This window comes from Ochlerotatus camptorhynchus, unplaced genomic scaffold (assembly GCF_037179485.1).
Source record: "Ochlerotatus camptorhynchus isolate MF236.1 unplaced genomic scaffold, CSIRO-AGI_Acam_v1.1 ptg000103l, whole genome shotgun sequence".
Classification (NCBI taxonomy): Eukaryota; Metazoa; Arthropoda; class Insecta; order Diptera; family Culicidae; genus Ochlerotatus; species Ochlerotatus camptorhynchus.
Genome location: NW_027040593.1, coordinates 571,746 through 588,622, shown reverse-complemented (window position 1 = coordinate 588,622; position 16,877 = coordinate 571,746). Strand labels below are relative to the sequence as shown.

Below are 16,877 nucleotides of genomic sequence, written 5' to 3'. Positions count from 1 at the left end.
CGGAAGGGAAGTAAAGCCGTTACTCTCGGCCCCTTAGGGGGAGGGACTCACTGTCGCATCGCTTGAACGAGAGAGGAAAAATCTCTCTCCATTGCAGGTTTCAAGTTCAAGAGCCGATCGTAAAACAACGCGATCCCTTCTGATCGTGGCAGTCTCAAACCGCGAACCGGTACCTGCCGTTATGATAACAAACAGCGTCGAAAAACAACCAACGAGGGGAAGTCCCCAACGTAAACAAAGCAAATGCAACAAGTTTCATTCTCCATACCTACCGATGAGACCGGTTCTCAATCTTTCTCGGTAAACACTGTTAACAACAGTCCATCGGAGACCTTCGCGTAGATCAGTTCGATTTTTGCCCATTGCAGAGAGCAAGTGTATTGCGTAGTGTAGTTAGTTAATACTCTTATCAAAGAACAAGATGACCCAAAAGGCTACGGAGGCAGCAGTGCTGTTTTGGTTTGTACTACTGGCCATCTTCAGTGGTACGATCCAGCTGGATCTACCGAAGAACTGCGGAAAGCGACATCAGAAAACGGTCAACCTGATCGTAGAGGGACGGCCGGCAACCATCGGCAACTGGCCGTGGCACACGGCGATCTTCCACCGGGTAGGAACGGGAACACCAGAGTACAAGTGTGGTGGCAGTATACTGGACAAGAATACCATTTTGACCGGTGAGTGGAATGATTATAAGCGAGTTACACCACACATTCAGGGAGAAAGATTTGCATCCAACGCCAGAATACAGTGTCAGTCCCTTCTCAAATGTTAGGCTGACGAAATCGAGAAATTTTTTCCCCTTTATTTTTTCGATCAAAATTATTACAGAAATAGTTAAATTATTATAGGGTAAGGTGGAATAATACGCGCCATGACCAACAGCTCATATTTACGTGGTTTTCAAAACAAATGTAATGGGTTTTCACCCAGAATCACTAGAAGAGCTGCAGCACTATCATCAATTAGTCTTTGAATAGTACGAACAAAAATTATGTTGGTCATATTACTCCGGGACGCGTTTTACCCCACCTTACCCTACCTATGACTATTATTTTAAAAAAACTTATCTGATCCTTCAAATATTTTAAATTATTGAATCAATTCTCACGATAATGAAATATGTATCAACTTTCAGAGCAGAGAAAATGTGTGCGTGTGTGTGTGTGTTTCTTGAATCTGTGCATATACAACCCACTTGATGCGTTGACAGAAATTTTCAGTGGAACAACCCGAAATCAATGCAATTGCCTCGTGGATAAATTACATTTTTACTGAAAAGGTGCCATCATACATTGTGTGGAGAAAACTTATATCATGACGTTCTTCCTTATAACATGTTCATGACATTTACAACCTCTATTTGGGGTAGCCTTTCAACACAGACTTTCAACCTTCCCCTCAAGTAGATCGTCAAGTATGGAGTCGATTAAATGCGGAATGGTCCAACAACAGTGCCCAAGGCTGTTGTATTTTATATAATATTTTATACAACACGTTAGAACTCGAGTTTCGAAAGGTGAAACGGGTACTCTGAGGTCAAGGCTATTTGTGATAGAGATTAGCATTAACGGTTCCAGGTGTATAAGCTGTTAAATGTGGACAATTTAATATGACAGGCAAAATTTGCTTGCTACATTTGTGGACAAAGTGTCAAACTGACGACAAATGAGGAAGGGGGCCGCCAGTGGCCGCCAGTGGAGCCGCCAGTGGCGATTGGGAATAAAGCACTAAAATTAAGTATACATTCATTCCCTTGAGCCTCAAAATAAACCACAGCGAACATAGATGCTTCAGAACCCTTATGTTCGGACTGATTTGTGTTAATTGTTAGCCAGATGGGCTAGTTTAAAGGGATTCCCCTAACCTCTGGTTTAACCACGGAGATCGTCTGGGGTGGGCTACACTCGCCTCTTTTGTTGGCTAGCTCGAGCTTGAAACCCTAGAGCTTCAAGGTCGGCTCCTGGCTTGTCGACACTGATCAGAAGAACAAAACACCTTTTTATCACTTTTACTCTTTATTCTCTCACTCACTTGTTATGTCTGTAATGTGGGTGTGTAGATAGATCAGTGCACGAAGATTTGCTGCACTCTTCTCTCACTCGTAAATTTGGACAGTTTTGGGTGGTTTGTTTTGGCTCCCATTCGTTGCCATCTCTTTTACTCAGAGACAAAATGATTGGAACCAAAAAGTGAGGTTAGGGACCGCGCACTGCTCAATTGCTGGCCAGCGATGACGGGATTCTGCAGCGGGTGGGGTTTTTCGGCGGCGGATGCCAGTGCTCGATGGTTGTCACTGTGTGGCACGATGGATGTTGCACTGGGTCGGGTGATCGACGGTGGTCTCCCCGTGATCGTCGGTGTATTACCGATGGACGCTTGCTACATGGGTGTTGGCGTGTTAACGGACGCCCTCGTGCTTTAGCCCGTAATTAATGGGTCCTGACTCCGTATTCGGTGGTATTAGCCGGTATTGATGGGTAACTCTTCACTATTTTTTTCCAAAACTTATAACAAACTTGGCAGATCGAACTATCTCGCGCAATGGCTGAAGTGAAAGAGAACCTTCTCTTCAGTTTGACCCAGTAGCTTCCCCCTTGACTTAAGCCCATTTCCACCACCCTCCCACTTTTCCACCACCCCTTGTCCATATCCTTCTCCTGTTTCCAACGCCCACCTTCATCCTTACTCCTTCCCGTTATGTGTTCTGTGTTATGTGTTGTTGGTGTGACTGGGTTACAATATTTAATCGGACCGTTGGTTTGGGAGTGGTCTTTCATTTGCCTTACATATTTAATTATGTTTACATTCAAAACAAGACAATATTGCATACAAGAAACTGACATACAGATTGAATTCACAATGAACACACATATACCCTATTCCTCGCTACAGGAACCAAAACGGTAGTATTTGAGATTTGGGCGTAATTGTGTTTGTATACATTGACTTCAATCACCAGTTTTTCGTGAATAAAAGTTCATTCTCTGAAACTATCAACACAATCAGGTAGGGGAGTGATTCCTCTAGCAGTTGGTTTAGTTTGTTCGTATTAGTATCACATACTTCGGTGTTAGTATTAGTTGTATTGCAAAAGAAAGCATGAGACAATTATCGACCAATAAATGAAAAGGACCTATTAGCTTTTGTGAGCAAAATTGTGACAGTCGTTTGATCGCAAACCGAAGCGAGGGGGCGACACATCTAAATCTCAATAAGGCTGTTCACGAGACAGTTGCGATCAGCTGACTTTTTTGTTTACCAAGAGCTTTTGACAGATCGCAGTAGAACATTAACACCAGATCACTAACACACTCTTGATTTCTAGCTGTCAGTTCCACTGCGAAGCGTCTCTTGGATCACCTTATTGGGTTGTTTAGGGGTATTTAGGGGTATTGAGGTAAATACATATTCAGTATCTGCATTAAAAATAGAACCGAATTCCAAAATTTCATCAATGTTGGTACACTGGAACTATTTTACAGGCATGCTGAAACTCCTCAAGCTCACTGAAGGTTTTAAAACATTCATATCCTGCGAGTTTAGCCAGCCCTCACTCCGAGTGAGTGGTGGCAGGAATATGGAAGAAGTTAACAAAAACTCCTCGAGAGGGAGAGTGAACGTCATCGAGAAGATGATTTGACGTGAGGGGCGCTTTTCGAGACTCCGGATGACTTTTTTGTTCGACGCAAGAAGCTCAGAGTTCACCCAGAGTGAGAGTGAGAGCGTGTGATAGAAACCATGAACATGAATGGCAACAAACCTCACTCTAATTTTATCCCCCTTCGCTCACAAGCTCTGAAGCTCAGTGGAATGATTTGGCAGTAGGCATTCTACTCTTCAGAAAAATGCTACGCTCGGCTCATTTCAAACTGGCGAGTGAGGCTCCATCAAGCCTGCTATTTTAAATAAGTACGATTACATCAGCAAAAATCACCATCCTAGCGCCCCTTGTGAAAGCTGTCAACGATCAAAAATTTAAATCTTGATTTAAAAATCGAGATGAATGTCTACGGGATCGATAAAAATATCGTTGTGCTCAGAAAACGAAGCTCTATCAGATGATGTATAAAAATCGGTATATATTTCTTAAACCCAATTCTAAATGCTCAAAAAATCTCACACATCAAGCTTCGAAAAATCATCTTTCATTTCTCGCATCTACTTGCATCGTGCTTCATCTTTTTGCAGGAAATCTTCAAAATCGACATAAATCTTTCTTCTTTTCTGCATCGTAGATAGAGTCATCACCCTCGAACCGAAGGCAGTGTCATCGTTAACAAGCAGTACTGTCGAGTAGGGGAAAGTTACCGTAGAAGCTGCATGGGCGGCCTAAACAAAAGCTGCTACTGTGTTACCTGACTTATAACGAGTATACGTTGTAAACGAGTACCCCGAATACAACATATAGTTCGTCTAATTTTACATTGCAAATGCTATGCAAAATTCGACGAGTCATACACGTTGTGTTCGGGGTACTCGTATACAGCGTATATTCGTTATAAGTCAGGTAACACAGTAGGGCTGATTGGGCTGAAGTATCGTCCTTTTCAATTGACGCTATTATTTATCTCCGTCGAATTTGAGAATGTTGGGGAAATGGATGTAATGTCGGCTTAAATGCCCCTATTTTGGGCCCATGCATAAATTCATCAATAGACTAAATTTTCAATAGCGACCAAAAATATCCATTAGTACCGTCCCAATGACGCGTTCATCTACATAAAATTGATAAATAGCCAAGGGGTATTCAACTCTGCACAGCCTAATCTGTGGTGCAAGTTTTAGCTGTGCCGAAAGCTGTGCGAAGCGTTGTACCGAACGTGTCGAAGCAGGCCGAAGTGTACCAATCAAGGTGTCAATGTCCCATGAGTTTGGCAACACTGAACCCTGACTTTTGTGATTGTGTTACCATTAAAAATTTCTTATAGTTTCTGGCAAACATTAAGCTGCATTCTCATTTGAACGTGTCCAGAAACGAAGGTGTAACCTGATTGATGGTGGACGAAATTTCCTCCAGCTGCCGGTTAAATGCTCCCCGACAAAATCAAAACCAGAACGGGCGAACGTTTTTTAATCCCACTCCAGAAACAACATCCTCGAACCAGGTCATCTGATCGACTCAAAAATACATTAACTCGAAGATACGCTTATCGTGTCGCTGATTGTCTTCCGCAATGTACTACCAATGCAAACCAATGGCCAATGTACCACCGATGAAAACCATCAAATATCCCTCCACTCCAGATCAGTCATACTTCGGAAATAGTTTGTGAGTGATCCAGATAAGCTTCGGATCTGCAGATCTACTGCAGGCAGGACCCTGTGGTTGTTGTTGCTCATCTGCATTGGCATGGACTCTTGCCGAACAGCTAGTTACTTAGTGTCGTCATGCGAGAACCGTTGACCACACCGAAACCCCCTCTGGCGCGAATCAAATTTTAGGATTGAGCAAGGCCTTACTTGGCCATCTCTTGAGAAAAACTTGTTCAAAAAAGGATGATGGCAGACACATAGGTACATAATGACCAGATCGTTGATGATGGGAATGTGCCTGATGTCGGACTCAAGCAATGGAATGTAATTGCATTGATCTGTTGCTATTAGCCCTATTCTATTGCGCTAAGAGAACTGTAGATAGGTCCAGATTTGATGGAATATTTGAGGTTAACGTATCGACATAGCGACACCCCCCAGAAGTACAGGAACTTCTATGGACATCCCTATAAAGTCCTGTGGTTTTTCCATTGATGTCCATAACCAATTCAAACCAATGACTGCCAAGAATATCTGAGGAAAAACGCTGGGAAAACGTGAAAACACTGGAATTTGACCTGAACGACATCCCCTCCCCGTCAAACCCCTATGATGAGCATTTTTTCTTTATTGTTTATTCTTCTCTCAACTTCCTGTCGCAGACTCTTGGTAGACCAGTGTTACTTGGGAACACATCGTTGTCTTTTGAGGATAACTCTTTAGATAGAATCTCAATTCAACGGATGTTGATGCTTCGCGGCCAGCTGTGAAATCGTCACCCGAGCTTTCCGGTCTTTAGATGATCATGCAATCGTGAACTCCCGGCGACGTGTTTCCAGGCGTCTTCTCGTCTCCATTCCTTTCGATCCTAAACACCCTGAAATTCGAGAAACATAAAATCCATTACTTTTTTAAACATCTGTGTTACCTGACCTATAAAGAATATAGGTTGTACCCGCGGGCCCCGGATACACCGTACACTTCGTCTACTTAGTTTAACATAGCATTTGCAATGCAAAATTAGACGAGTTCATGATCCCCCGGATACAACACGTATATTCGTTATGAGTCAGCTAAGACAGCAGGCCTAAATCTGAATCAGCATAACTCACCAAATATCTTCCCATCCTCTTCTTCCAGCCGGCCACTGTGTCCGACTCACCACCGGCATCATCGATCCGGAGAAGCTGATCGTACAGGTCGGCCGTCAGCGGCTCATGGTGGCAGACGACCGCGCCCAGGAACACGAAGCAAGCCGCATTCTGGTGCACAAACGGTTCCGGATCGGTAACCTCCAGCACGACGTTGCCCTGATCGTGCTGGCGACGAACATCGAATTTACGGATTTTGTCCAACCGGTTTGCCTGTGGGATCAAGGCGATGACCGGCTGTTGATTCGGGATCGGCAGGGTACGATCGTTGGGTTCGGGGCGACCGGAACGGCGGCATCTTCGGAAACGCTGAACGAAGCGGACCTTCCGGTGGTCGACAATCAGGTTTGCATCGACAGCAACCGAGGCACGTTTGGGTTGGCATTGACCGCCGATATGTACTGCGCTGGCAGGAGGGACGGAAAGAATGCTTGCAATGGCGACAGTGGAGGTGGAATGTTCTTCGAGATCGGCGGTCGCTGGTACGTCCGGGGTATTGTGTCGTTTTCGCCGTCCCAGGCCAGTAACAATAATAGATGCGACCCATACGAATACGTAGTGTTCATGGACGTTGCACGGTATGTGAACTGGATCGCTCAACAGCTAAATGGAACCTTCGTTGAAGCTCCAGCACAATCCGACGTCCATCCTAAGTTGCATCTGTTGAGTCAGGACATTTGCGGGGCAAACAACTTCCCGTCCACCGAAGAGTCGGATAAACCCGTATTACTCACGTATCCTTGGATTGGACTGATCGAGTACAGTCAGGAGGGAGTCCGTGAGAAGCAAACCCTTTGCCATGCGATGCTCATTAGCGAACAGTATCTCGTGACGGCAGCCGAGTGCGTCTACAATACGGGCAAGCTCAGGCCGACCTCGATTCGGCTGGGTGACTACGACACTTCCAACAGTCAGGACTGTGGTCAAATCGGTGGTTCCAGTGTCTGTGCACCACCCACCCAAACCCTCAGTATCGAAACCATCACCGTCCACCAACAGTACAACAAGCCACGTTTCGCCAACGCTATTGCCCTGATACGCGTATACTCCAAGGCGGATATCTCCCGGGACAACATCAAACACATCTGTCTGCCATTGTCGAAGGAACTTCGCAGCTTCAAACCCCCCACCTTCATCCGTAGCGGCTGGAAGAATAGCAAGAGTCAACCCCAAATGCAGCGGACCGAGGTTAAGGTCGTCGAATCGGTAACCTGTCAGCGCAAGTACAGCGAGCAGCGCATTCCACTGGAGAAGACATTCAGGCAGATATGTATTGAACGGGATCCGACCAGCGGCGGTGCCGCGAACTGTGTGTTTGATGTGGCCGCAGCGCCATTACAAGCCGTCCAAACGGTAAACGGAAGCCCTCGGTACGTGCTGCACGGGTTGCTTACCTTCGGACCGAAGAAATGCCACCTGGACTATCCGAATGTCTACACCAACGTGGGAACGTACCTTGGATGGATTTTGGATCATATTCAACCGTAAGCTTCGGGGAGTTTGTATGTGTGTTTTAGCTTTTTTTATTAGGGACCTAGATGCCTTTGTCTTAATATCGAGATATAATATGTAGAAGAGATTATACACGTCTTATCGGTAAGAAACTTAATAATACTGATTAGAAATAAATACATCCGGTTTGAGTCGGTTTGACAAATTTTTTTCTGGTGTCGTGATTTTTTTATGTTGCATTTTGCGTCACTGAAATTGTTTCCTTAATTCAAACGGGGATTGGACGAGAGGTGAGTACCTACCATTAAATAGCCGATATCTACATTTTAGATTGAGTGTCATAGTGTTACGATTGCTAAACTCGAAGAGGCTGATGATATTGGACAGATTGGATAGTTTATAGTAAGTCTTGTCAGCACGTAGAACCTAATAAATGCATTTCAGGACAAAACCAGGAGCGTTGAGTAGGTGAATGGAATATCTTAATACACTCAATTCTATTATTACGCGATTTTCAATTTTTTTCGAGCTTTCCATCATGCAGGATGGGTACAGCATTTTTAATATCACCATATTTTTCTATGGTTTGTTTGTGATTTTTTTAAACTGAATTTGGTTACAATTTGAGATCACACGATCAAAAATTATGGCGAAAAAAACAGATAATTGTCATAAGCACAGCCATGCCTTTAATTTCTCTGTAAATCACTGTTACCACGGACAAGATGCTCCCAAGGACACGAAAATCTTGTTGGAGCTTAAAATGCGTTTCATTATCTATAGTAGAGTAGGTATTATGCTTATTGTAAGACCATTGTTTCAGTCTTCCTTCTTCCCATAAGCCACCGCTCGAACTTTTCTTCATACACGGTCCATCATCTTTTGTACGAGCCCTGTTCCCACTTGTTTGGTTGCCAAATTCCATTGAAACCCTTCAGGTCAATTGCAGTTCTACCATTGGCGTTAGTTCCGGAGTATTGGCCAGATTCATCTCCTTGGGAACCACTGTGTCGCCATTTTCGCTGTACCACTGTTTGGTAGAATTTGGGTAGTGGCAGAATAGGCAATCCACCTCATGCTGCTTTAGAAAAGGCAGTAGTCTCTTCCGTAGGCAGTCCTCCTGGTAAATTTACTGGTTCATGGTCCCATAAGTAACGAAAGTTTCGCTTTTCAGCCCACAACTGCATATTGCAGGCCAGGCAAGGAACTTTTTGGGGAATTTTGACTTCTTTTTGATTTTAAAATACAGGTCTAAAATTCCTGCCCAGGAATTTGATCGAAAACTGCCAGGAGCGGATAGACCGGGATTTTCGTTTCGAGCGTGCAGAATCGAATCGCAACGTGCTTACTCCGGTGAAGCGATGATGTAAACAAATGAACTAATCCTGACAATCGATGCCTACTGTGATCCTATACATTCTTAGCTTGATACAGTGACATTAAAAAAATACTGAAAAAATGTGCTATTTTGTGTTCAACCTTTAAGAACGGAAATTTACTTCCAGCAGAATTTTCAGGGAAACTTCCTCAAGAAGAACTTCTTTCTTTTTTCACTGGAACTTTCTTCAACTTCTTTCAAGAGCTAGTTCAAACTAGAAATACTCAGAGGGAGTATTTCTAGTTCAAACGAACTAGCTCTTGAAGGAAGCTGAAGAAAGTTCCAGTGAAAGAAGAAAGAAGCTCTTCTTGAGGAAGTTTGATGAAAGTTCTATTAAAAGTCGGAAAAACACCCGAGAAGCTTCCTAAGTAGCCCTGGAATCTGTTCTAGATCTTAGTCTAAGAAAAATTCGTATTATTCTGGAACGAGGGAAATTTTTCACTTGGAATGATCACGGACTTTAACATTTTACATGCGTTTATGATTTAAAATCTTAAAAAGTTACAAGATTCTGGGATAAATTTTAGAGATATTGGATTTTTTATTAATACTGGGATGTTGAGAAAATTTTCAAGGGAATTCCGAGAATAATTTCAAGCTCATTCTGGGAAGAATTTCTGGAGAATGCAGAAGAAATACTTCTGAAATTTTAGTTCCAAGGTGTCATGAGAAAAAAAAAGTTCTAAAATATTCCGAGAAGAACCTCACGGATATTCCATTCTTATGACAGTTCCAAAATATTTCTGGGGAGAATTCAAAGAAAATTCTGCGGATAATTTCTAGTGCATTTTGCAGATAGTTACAAGATAATTTCAAAAAGTATACCGAGAAAATCAAATTTTGAGTGAAATTCCCAAGGGACTTTCAGCAAAATTTCAAGCAAATTCCGAGGATAATTTCAAGCTCATTCAGTTCCAAGGTGTTCTGAGAAAAAAATCATAAAGAATTCTTAATATAATTCCAATGGACTTCTGAGAAGAATTTCAAAAGAGCTCTTAGGAGAGTTCTAAAAAAAATCCGAGAAGAACCTCAAAGATATTGAATTCTGAGATTCTGAGGACAGTTCCAAAGGATTTCTGGAGAGTATTCCAAGAAAATTCTGCGTATAATTTCTGGTGAATCCTGCAGATAGTTCCAAGATAATTCCGAAAAGAATACCGAAAAAAAATTGAATTTTGAGTGAAATTCCAAAAGGATTTTGAGGAAAATTTCAAGGGAGTACCGATAATTTCTGGCTCATTGCGGGAATATTTTTTTTGAGGAAATTCTTCTGAAACTCTAAGGGAATTTCAGTTCCAAGGTGTTCTGAGTAAAAGTCAAGAAGAGTTCTAAAAATAATTCCAGAGGACTTCTGAGAAGAATTTCAAAAGAGCTCATAGAGTTCTAAAAATTTCGAAAAGAACCTCAAGGAATTCTGAGGATGAACTTTTACAGCTTTTGGATTCCCTAATTGAAAAGTGGTATTATTTGCCATTGAACTTTGGTCTATTGTTGTCTTACTAAAAAATCGTCTAAGAAGCTTCTCTGAAAATTTCAATTCATTTGTTACCGTGGTTAAATAGTTACAGCTGTTTATGTGCGTTGCAATAAATTCGGGTTTGTCCTTTATATCATCTTTAAAACATGTTGAATTTTCTGTCACCCCGACTGGCGGTACTTTGGGACGGTTCATCCTAGGGGTAAGACAACTGTACACAGAGTTAATATATTTACAGTGAGTAAATTTGAGTTACTCAATATTTACTCAAAAACAAACAAAGTAGTCTAATATTTTTCATTAAATAATGTTCAAACAATCCCCGTCTGACAGAATGTTTTGATTTCAAGATTTAGTTTTCCTTCATTAAAAGCTCCAAGTGAGATGGCTCTTGTCCAAGCCAAGGGATGTTTAGGTCTTTTTTGCTTTCTAGGATGGATGGCTAAAGTGTAATGTCTTTGAAGTTTTTCGTAATATGGTGGTGTTAGTGTTTTCATATCCCAGCCATTTATAATTACCGGGGAATCTTAAAATAGCTGAAGACTCTTCCCGGAAATCGGGAAATTTACGGTAGTTATTTATTAAAACTTGAACTTCGTCAGGATTTCTCCCGGAAGATTTTTCCGACAATTTCTGGAAGTTTCTTGCAACTTCCCCTAAATTTGCATGGAAGTCTCTTATAACTTCGTCCGGAAGTTTCCCACAGATTGTGTTAGAAGCGTCTACCGATTTCGTTTGAATGATTCTTCGCCAGGAAGCTTTCCTGACTTCGCACTAAAGATTCGTCAAACTTTCTCCGGAAATTTTTATCAATTTTTCCCAAAAGTTGTGTGGTCATTTTTAATATAACATATGTTTAACATGGTTTTCGTACAAATAAACTGCTTCTCGGGAAGTAAAACTAGTTTTATGGGAATCGGGAAATGATAATTCTGGTAAATTGCCAGGGTAGGAAACATTAGATGGTGTGATTTCAAGACTAAGGAAGTAAGAATTTGGCCAAATGTTTTCAGGAGATTAATTTAGCTCATGAAAATTAATACTCAATCTCACAAAATCGGTCAAACAGGTTTCATATTTTGTTGCACTACATGCCTGAAATGAGGAAACTCTTTCGTAATAAGCAACATTTTATTTACCTGCATTCATTAAGGAAGAGGGGTTTAAATCTGTGAGAATATTTAGTTAGAAAATGTCAGAGTTAGGGTCAACTCTCTCCAGAAGCGTTCGTTGTTTTCCCTGATACTCCTGCAAAAAGACATCAATAGACACGAGTTGAAAAAGGTTGAACAGGATCAGGTTTAATTTACATCGTCTGGTGTTGTTGTGTTGATCGATATTTAACACAAAAAGAGCATTGTTGAATGCAGTCCCAGGTCCAAATAGGTTAGTTCTGGCCAACTTCATTTCTATTCTGAAACTTATATGAAGTTTGTCAATAAGCGATCGTCAAAAGGATGTAGGAACCATAACATACCATTTTTTAATACTGGGATTGTCCAGAATCTACCTTTGGATTGACTGGATTATATGGAATCCCCCCTGGACAGTCATGAATCCCCCTCAATATTGATTGAAATTCTTCCTGTGATTGTCCGGAATCCTCCCTGGGATAGTTCATATTCCTTCTTTGGATTTTCTGAAGCTACCTTTGATATTGTTGGAAAACCGAACTGGGATTGTTTGAAATTCCCCCTAGGCTTGCTCGGAATCTCTACTAACACTATCTTAAATCCCCTTTGCGATTGACTGGAACCCTCCTAGAGATTGTACAAAATCCACCTGTAATAGAACGTCATCGGCATGGCAGTAAAGCAAGACAGCTCTAACTGTTCCGTAAGGTCACCATAAAAATCTTCCATCGATTTTGCGGGGACAGCCTGTAGTTCCTGTGTATGAACGTACAATTGCCCTTTCATTGCTGAAAGGTCTTCCCAGTAAAGCATTGCTAGCGCACCGTTTAAAATGTTGTTGCTTTACTTTGCTTGACAGTATCGGTTGCTATGTGTATTTTATGTTGAGCAACGCGAGTTACTCAGAGTTACTCAAAATTAACTCCGATTTTACTCATGATCAAAAGCTGTCTTGCCCCAAGGGTTCATCATCGAAATCGTCGATGGGATTAAATTGCCAATTTCCATTGGCTGTCTGAAAGCAGTTTGCATTGAAGAAGACGAACCACCACCGGAGAAAAAATAAATAAAATTAGCTAAATTAAACCGTACGGAAACAGTGGTGGGTGGACAGCACCATCTCCCACGCACTTTGGAGTACTCCTCATCCCCAGATTAAATGCACCATAGAAAAAAAATTGCCCCTTCTTAACAAGATTCCTGTGCACGCTCATATTCATCATTCTCTAAAGTCGGTCTACAACAATGTTCCCCACCGGATCCAACTCTTTTGAGCCGTTGATAGACCGTTGCTTTTCACATCACGAAAGGCTGGGTTTCTGGTCTACCTTTGTGGGCATTAAAAAAAACCCTAAAACACATAGCTTTTGTTATCCTATGATCACAAAACACCAAAATTTCGCACACCCAGCACTTCCCACATCATCCTCAATCCTATTTATCCTTGCGATTTCAAACCAAAACATTCAAGGTGTCAGAAATACCAGGTTGCCGGGATGGGTATTTTACAAACAGACGCAGCTTGCTCTATGAGCGGCACAATCGGCACACTGACAAAAAAGATGACCCACACACTTAGAAATACCTAATTTTACACGTGACGGAATCCATCTTTGACATAAACGAAGAGATGTAAACAAACATGTCATGTAAAATTAAGTGCTACGAGACTCAAAAGATCGTTACTCGACGAAAAGTACGTTTGATTGAGTCTTATTTTCGCGTCTATTATGACACAATTTTATGTCAAATTTGACGCTCGTATATGTCTCTCAGTGCACTTAAATTTACATGGTTTTTTCAAGATTGCAAGATTGGTGTGCGCAGTTACCTACCCTTTGCGTTGAGTGGTTTTTATTAAAGAGCCTAAATTTATAAAGAGGCAACATGTCAAAATTGGAACAATCCATTGTCTGTCAAAGTCATATGAAAAGTCATTCCAATCGAGCAGAAGACCTGTCAAATGGATAAGATGTCGTCTCTTTATAAATTCAGGCTATTTAGTTTCTATGAGTTTAAAGTTGGAATGATTTTTCGGTGTTTTGAGTGTGAGAGCAATATGCATGAGAATATCAAGCGTAAATTTCGTTTGCCGCATTCGCATGCGAGTTTATTCTCGCAAGAAGGCTGAATGAATGAGATTTGAGAATGATTTTCCGAACACTGAATTTTGAAGATTTGGTTGGCTGCAGAGTGATTTTCGGTGCGCTCAACGGTTCCCGCTTGACGGCCCTAAGCAATTTGCTGTTTAGCTTGAGCCTTGCTTAGCTCAGTCGGTAAAGGCGCAGCTACAAAGCAAGACCATGCTGGAGGTGGCTGGGTTCAATTCCCGGTCTGGTCTAGGAATTTTTCGAGTTGGAAAATTTCTCGACTTCCCTGGGCATAGAAGTATAATTGGACTTGCCACACAATTATACCAATACAAAAATGGTACAGGCATCGAAGGCTCTCAATTAATAACTGTGGAAGTGCATCTAGAACGCTATAAGCTAATATGCGATATGCAATAAGCTTGAAATTCGAAGAAGAAGAAGAAGAAGAAGAGCCTCGCAAGAGCCTATGGGCGTACAGTTGAACCAACTACAACTACAGGGTGCTGCCTACAGTCGAACTGCAGATGCGAAGCATATATGAATCGTACTTTAAAATATTAATATATCAGCAATCTGAACCACTACTGTGTTACCTGACTTATAACGAATATACGTTGTATGCGAGTACCCCGAATACAACGTATGACTCGTCTAATTTTGCATAGCATTTGCAATGTAAAATTAGACCAACTATACGTTGTATGCGGGGTACTCGTATACAACGTATATTCGTTATAAGTCAGGTAACACAGTGGCATCAGCACTAAACTGTTGACCAGATTATGGACAAGCAAGCAGTTAATAAATCAAGCTGAACTTTGCATTAGTTCCTAAGTAACATTGATCGATTCTCTTCGTCGACTTTCTCTTTCGTTAATAACTTGAGCACATAACTGTTTCTTGTTGTGTTTGTCATATTAGATGCTAGATAAAAGCTTCTTTTATCGATCTGCGTGCCGAAAACACCTGAGATTATATATATTTACATGACCGTGGCAATACAAAGAGAAAGTCGACGAAGAGAATCTGTCAATGTTACTTAGGACCTAATACAATGTTCAGCTTGAAATTTGCAACACAGATTTCCAGATTCCAATCCGGCTTCACCGGCTTATTTCTTGCAGGGATGATACTCGACGCGTCGATTACATGACCGTAGTTCATCTTTCCGTCCGTTCGAGTTCTTTGTTTGCTTTAGTTGGAGAGGATTCCAAAGGATGCCGGTGGCATTTTCTTCCTCCATCGAGCAGGACTTCGTTTCTGCACACCTGTAAGTAGTCAGTTATTCAAATAGACATCAAGTCAGAATCTTGTGGAACGGTTGAGTTTGTTTGAATACTGTTTCTTCTTCTTCTTTCTTTTATTTAACGTCGGTCTCTGTTTCGCAATCACAGCTTCCACACCTGCGTAGGATATCGCACCTATTTAAACACACATGGACCAACGGCTTTACTTCCCTTCCGAAGGAAGACGTGACCAGAGATTTTTATGCCTCAGAAAAATCGCATCGACCTCGACTGGGATTGAACCCAGACGCATTGGGGTGAGAAAGCAGTCATGCTTACCACTACACCACCGGCGCCGGCAAATACTGTTTGATAACTTCCAGTTTCCACTCCGACAATGAAAATTTAAACTCAATCACAAATCGACAGTGAACATGCATAAGGGTGTATACGCGATGATCGATTCTCTTCATCGATTTTCTCTTTTGTTAATAACTCGCTTGGTTTTGCGGGTTTTGCATGCGGAGCCTGTTTTCAGTTCTCGTCAGCTCCAGTTAAATGAATCTGGAGCAGGTAATTTCCATTTTTTTTATCAAAACAAATAAAAAAAATTCCCGGCTTCACTCTGCGCGAGAACGTCGTTTACTCAAAAGTGAGTAAAAGTACGCTACTCACTTTTGAGTAGCCATACTTCCCGCTGAAATGAGCATGTTAAACTCAATTTTGAATTGTGCCAATTACCGTGTTCGGCCTACTTCAACACGTTCTAGAGCTCTTTGAAAAAAATATCTAGAGCTTGAAACGTTTCCTAGACCATCAACGTCTTAGGCCTGAAATCTTTCAAGATTATGTAGTAAAAAAGCCTGGATTTTTGAACCAGAGTTTTTTATTCGAAACCTCGACAAATTTGTGATATATCAGAATCGTAGGCAATGGAAAAAAATTAAATTTTATGATCTAAATTTTTTTTAAAGCAAATATAAACTGAATTTTGATATGAAAAAAAAATAGAGATTGTGTCCAAAGCACGACCGCATTGAAACGTAACAATAAAATTTGGAATTAGTTGTATTCATCTGAACAACTTTTTCAAAGACAGCAACATTCTATGTAGCAGAGCAGTCAAGTTAAAGCAAGCAATCAAAAGTCATATGGACATGTTGACATGAGAATTCTGACCTGCGCTGTCCAGTATACAATAGGTCTTATCCATCTGAGTAACTTTCTAGACAGCAACCTCCTACCTAGTTGAAACACTGAAAACGAACGCTAGCTCAGAGAGTGGGTCACTTTTACTGATTCATATGGAGAAATTTCTAAAATCGTAGGTAACTCATCGCATGAGTAACCTTCGGTTTTAGCAATGTCGCCATACGAATGAGTTAAAAGTGATTCGCGTATTGCCTAATTCGCTGCACTTTTATAAAATTCTCAGGATTTTTACGAAGTTCACAGAACTTCTACAAAATTCACAGAGCTTGTACACAATTTGCTGCACTTCAAGAAAGTTTCCTGAACATAAACGAAGAATTCAGAACTTTTACAAAGTTACCTGAAGTTCCGTGAACATCCACAGAGTTCCTTGAAGTTCGAATACGTTCCCCCAAATTTTAATACGTTTTTGCTGTTAATCAATTGATGTTCTACGTTGCCCTTAACTTCTAAGAAGTTCCCTGATCATCTGTAAAGACTTAGTTTTATGTATCAGTTC

The 16,877-nt window shown here is 41.3% G+C and overlaps 1 protein-coding gene across 1 annotated transcript; it reads left to right on the top strand.

Moving 5' to 3' along the window:
• Positions 1-384: 384 nt before the first annotated feature.
• LOC135699158 (prostasin-like) lies at positions 385-8,058 on the top strand. The gene is made up of 2 exons (XM_065219384.1): positions 385-677; positions 6,397-8,058. Exons 1-2 carry the CDS (start codon positions 422-424, stop codon positions 7,893-7,895), a joined length of 1,755 nt encoding a protein of 584 aa, XP_065075456.1. The 5' UTR covers positions 385-421; the 3' UTR covers positions 7,896-8,058.
• The last annotated feature ends 8,819 nt before the right edge of the window (positions 8,059-16,877 follow it).

Bases quoted from the DNA above. Each gene is read 5' to 3' on its own strand.
- LOC135699158 (XM_065219384.1), top strand. From the start codon at position 422: ATGACCCAAAAGGCTACGGAGGCAGCAGTGCTGTTTTGGTTTGTACTA. The intron at 678-6,396 runs GTGAGTGGAATG...CTCTTCTTCCAG, and splicing joins CAAGAATACCATTTTGACCG to CCGGCCACTGTGTCCGACTC.